We start from the raw sequence: 5,055 nt of genomic DNA, 5'->3' as shown, positions 1-5,055 counted from the left end.
ATATAATTAATATGTATAAGAAATATTGACCCAACAGGTCAGAGTCTATATAGTTTTATACTAAGATTATGATCCCTATTAAAACAATAATAATAAGATTACTCAAATTAAACATAGAGCATGTCTACTTTAGTAAAATTATCTAAGAACGATAACTCTTAGTTGCTTCCGATTTTTAAATATATATATAACTAGGGCTATGACAGAATATTCTTTTCATTATTTTGATTCTCGAGTATATATCAGTTAATATCTCATATGTTTTTAGAGTGATGTGGTTCTTAATCGATTAACTGTTTCTTACTGTGTCTGATATATACTCGAGAGTCATAAAAATGAGAAGAATATTCTCCTGTCATAGCCCTATCGATAACAAATCTGAAATGTACGCTATTAAACTAAGCAATTACCCTGAAAGATTCATATATATTTTGAAACCGGAAATAACAAGAGTTACCCACCTTTATGTGGTTTTAGCTGAATAAAACATACCATCATATTAATAATGTTTTAAACACGATTTTAATCACTGAACCACTATTGGATTCTATATATATATATATATATATAAAATTCTTTCTACTAAAGAAAATGACATAAATAACAATTTTAGCACAAAACAAGTTATTTGGAAATAGTGCCGAGACCCATTTATCTATAAATACTTAGCCACCCATAAACTATAAAATCACCTCAATTTTATATTATGTCGACTTGTTATTGTGTAGTAAAAATCAATATTTCAAGTTTTGTTAAAAACAAACAATTAGCATGTTTTATAATTTAATATTTCAGTTTATTTCTTAGATTGCGAATCGGGTTTTAGTCTGATGAATTTATCCTTCTTTTGTATAAATACACTTGCCTCTTCACGATGGAAAAGTTAGACGTAAAGTAGCGTTCTGCTTTGAGAAAATCAAGCTTTGTCTCGTGTAGACATTAGAAATCGTAGTTGATTATGAACTCTTGTGCGATATCAGAGAACATTTAAAAATCCCCCCTCCAAAATTTGTTTTCATTAAACATGAAAAGTTAGTTTTCTACATTGTGACAAGTCCGCACGACGTCAGATTAGAATCGTATTTACAGTTGTTACCGAGGATTGGTACAGCAAGAGACATGGAAAAATCCGCTAGAAGCTCTCAACGAAGGGCAGATAACTGTGATGCATTTCGTGCATCGAATACCAACGTTAGATATAGTTGGATTTGTTCCTCCGTATCCGAGTCTCCTGTTAAAAAAAAGAAGGAAAATAGACACGGTTAGAACATTCTAGATAAACACGAAATACTAAAAGCAGACGCACATTTAAACGATGACATTTTAAAATAGAAACGAAATACATTATTTTGTAACTTTTTCTATATAAAAGCATTTATTGATGTGGAATATTTTACCATTATCGTTAACTTATATATCTATATATATAAAAGCGAAAATGTATGTATGTGTGTATATTTGTATGTCTGCTAAAAACTTTCGACAGACAGAACAAAAATTCACAAATTTGGTCTCATTAAAGCCCCATCTTTCGCCCGACAAATATCCAAAAATTGGCCAAAAACGTTAATTTTTTCATCCTGAAATCAGCACTTTTCTACAAAGGGGAGGGGTTCAGCAAAAACCGTCCTCTCATGACGATGTCGCTTCTACGCATGCGTCATACGACGTAACTTGAATTAGTTTAAATACTAAAAAACCGACCCAACTTCGTCAACATCCTCTTAGCTCAGTTGATTAACGCGCGACGTCATTATCTAAAGGTTGTAAGTTCAAATCGTGATGTGAGATGTCTTTTTTTTCGATTTTTAAACTTTTAATATTGAAACAGGGTTATTTTTGCTATTTTTCACGTTCACAGTTTTTTGTTTTCATCACATTCGCGTTTTCTTTTTTGTTTTAGTTTTTCCGATTAAAAAAAACATCGTTCGTCTGCATTACGTTCTTTTTTTTTTTTTTTTTTTTCTAATATTTAAACAGAGTTATTACTTCGCTTATTCTTTTGTTTTGATTTACCCGCCCCCGTACGAGCACACACAACTCTAAACACCTGGGCAACGTCGGGTACCCCCGCTTGTATATTATATAAATCTCACATGTCTGATTAAATATATATATATATATATATATATATATATATATATATATATATATATATATACATATATATATATGTATGTGTGTGTGTGTGTGTGTGTATATGTTTGCATGTCTGCCTAAAACTTTCGACAGCGGCGACGGATTTTCATGAGATCAGTACCGTTTTCAAGCTCGACCCTTCGGACGACAAATATCGAAAAATTGGACAAAATCATCAATTCCTTCACCTCCAACTGGGATACTTTTCTACGGGGAGGGGTCTCTTTTTTCGATGAAATTAATATGATTCCACGTCACTTTTGGTTTGGCGATGGACGCACGTTTTTTTCACGTTCTTTTCCTCCTTCGCAGAACAGGTTCGAGCCTGCCTGTCTCCCTGCCTGCCATTTTTTTTTGTTCAATACACACCTCCAAACACCCGGGCAACGCCGGGCACCCAGGTTAGTATATATATATATATATATATATATATATATATATATATATATATGTATTTGTTCTTGTGATTAAAGGGAGGTGGTCTTTGATCAACACTGTTGAGTGCCATGATTTAATATACTGTCTTGTTTTTACATCCACAAAACAGTTTAATGGTAGACAACCGATGATCCGTGAAATAACATTGGGACTATTGTGAATTCAAGAAAGCAAGTTGATGCAGCGACTACAGGTGATTAAATGACTTACTGACTAAATAAAAAAATATAAAATTAAAATGATTTTTTTATAGAGTTTCAAAGGTTCAAAAACTTCCCAATATATAAAGGCTTAAATGCTTCCCTTGATTTAAAGAAATTACTCCCACTGAATGTTTTCCTGCTTATCGAACATTCATATATATATAAAAAATGTATAAAAATTTAAAATATTTTAAAGGGACATAAAAATGGAAAAAAAGAAATTACTTTGAATGTTGTTCCTTGCTTAAACAATACACTTCTGTTTTAAAAATTATATTTGCTGAAAGAAATTTAAATATATAACCCGCAATTTATATATATATATATATATATATATATATATGTGTGTGTGTGTGTGTGTGTGTGTGTATACATATATACGTATATATCTGTACATATATATATATATATATAATTATTTTTTACTATGATAATTAAATACCTACAGACACTAACGTTTCATCCTTTCGGGAATCTTCAGTGCATGGTGTCACGATTAACATCAGTCGACAGATTCGAACTCGGCAATACGAGCCATCTCTGACTCGATTAGCAAAGACCGTATCCATTCGGCTACCATTAACCGCGTGAAATAACGTTGAATTTAAACATTTTAATTTTAAATGTTCTTTACGCCAGACAGTGATCTAATCGTTATACGATGATCTATGCATAAGAGCTAAATTGACCGACTTAATTCAACTGAAAGTGCTCAACGATAAGAAACGAGTTTCTTAAAAGGGCTGTCATAATTATTTTTTTACTATAATAATTATATACCTACAGATACTAGTGTTTCATCCTTTCGGGAATCTTCAGGAATATATATATATATATATATATATATATATATATATATATATATATATATATATATATATAGCCAGTAGAGTTTAGTTTCCTAGAAGTAAATCCAATGAAACAACACGTGTCTACCAAAATAGTGCTCAATGAGTGAACAGAGCAGGTATATTAATTTTATTAATTTTATTTATACAAACATTAATGGCTACATATGTGCATACATGTTTCTGTAATCACCCACGTCGGGGGATTACGTCTTCAGGCCAAGAACCACCTTCAAAAGTGACATTTCCACCAAATACATTTTTCTATTTCGTTTATCAAGTTAAAAATACAACCTGGGTGGGAGTCAAAAAAAACAAAAACAGTAAAAGGATGAGTGAGGTCTATGAAGATGATAAACATCTTTTTTCTCTTTTCCCCCTCCCCCATCTAACTTAACTTTTGGCTTTTTATGGCATAGGGTACTTGAGAGTTTCGTTTTCTTGTCTTAGAGTCTGTAAGTTAATAACCTTAGCTATGGTCAACCAAGTACTGACCGGTGCCTTTTTAATCTACCTCCACCCACACATACACGCAACACACACATAACACATCCATACACACACTGCCAACACACACAGTATACACACATTAATCCATATATTCAAAAGCGAATCCATGCTAGACACTTTTTGTTTTATTTACTGAAACTAGACAATGATTCTGAACCTACGTAGAAGATAAAGTAAAAGTTACATTAAGGTAAATAAAAAATATAAATAAATAAAAATAAAATACATAAATAAATAAATAAATAAAAATAAATAAAAAATAAAAAATATATAAAAATACAATAAAAAATAAAAAAATAAAAAAATAAGATAAATAAGAATAAAAATAAAATTAAATTAAAACAAATAAACCAACAAAATGTGAATAAATATAAACCCGAAAGTTATCTAAACCCCACATGTACCTATATGCGTGTATCAATACACTTATAAATGTCTAACATTTATCTACACCCGCGCATATATACACACACACACATTTCAGACATACAGAGACAAATAATAGTATTTTTCTTTACTTATGTAGCGTGGTAACATCTTCGTATATGCAATATTATGCTACCCGACTACAGACGGGTGTATATATATATATATATATATATATATATATATACATATATATATATATATATATATACATACATACACATATATACACAAACACACACATACATACATACATACATAAATACATACATATACATATATATATATACATATACACATACATACATATAAGCACACACACAACAGACATACATATACATATCCACACATACATACATATATAACATATATATAAACAACATTCGGACATCCATACATTTTTGTAATCTATATTGTTACAACAATTCTATACGAGGCAGCCTATTCTAATAGTTCAGAAATATACGTGTGTATACATATATCTACATACA

The 5,055-nt window shown here is 30.4% G+C and overlaps 1 protein-coding gene across 1 annotated transcript in view; it reads right to left on the bottom strand.

Moving 5' to 3' along the window:
• Positions 1–772: 772 nt before the first annotated feature.
• The window catches only part of LOC145259284 (glutamate receptor 2-like), a 426,938-nt gene continuing 422,655 nt past the window's right edge, over positions 773–5,055 (bottom strand). The window contains exon 14 of the mRNA XM_080117152.1: positions 773–1,231. Within this exon, the coding sequence (XP_079973278.1) occupies positions 1,193–1,231 (39 nt within the window). The 3' untranslated portion in view covers positions 773–1,192. The remainder of the gene's footprint in view (positions 1,232–5,055) is intronic.

Source organism: Euprymna scolopes, chromosome 34 (genome assembly GCF_053919585.1).
Source record: "Euprymna scolopes isolate OS-2025 chromosome 34, ASM5391958v1, whole genome shotgun sequence".
Classification (NCBI taxonomy): domain Eukaryota; kingdom Metazoa; phylum Mollusca; class Cephalopoda; order Sepiida; family Sepiolidae; genus Euprymna; species Euprymna scolopes.
The sequence above is the reverse complement of the archived record's forward strand: the minus strand, read 5'-3'. Positions and strand labels throughout refer to the sequence as shown.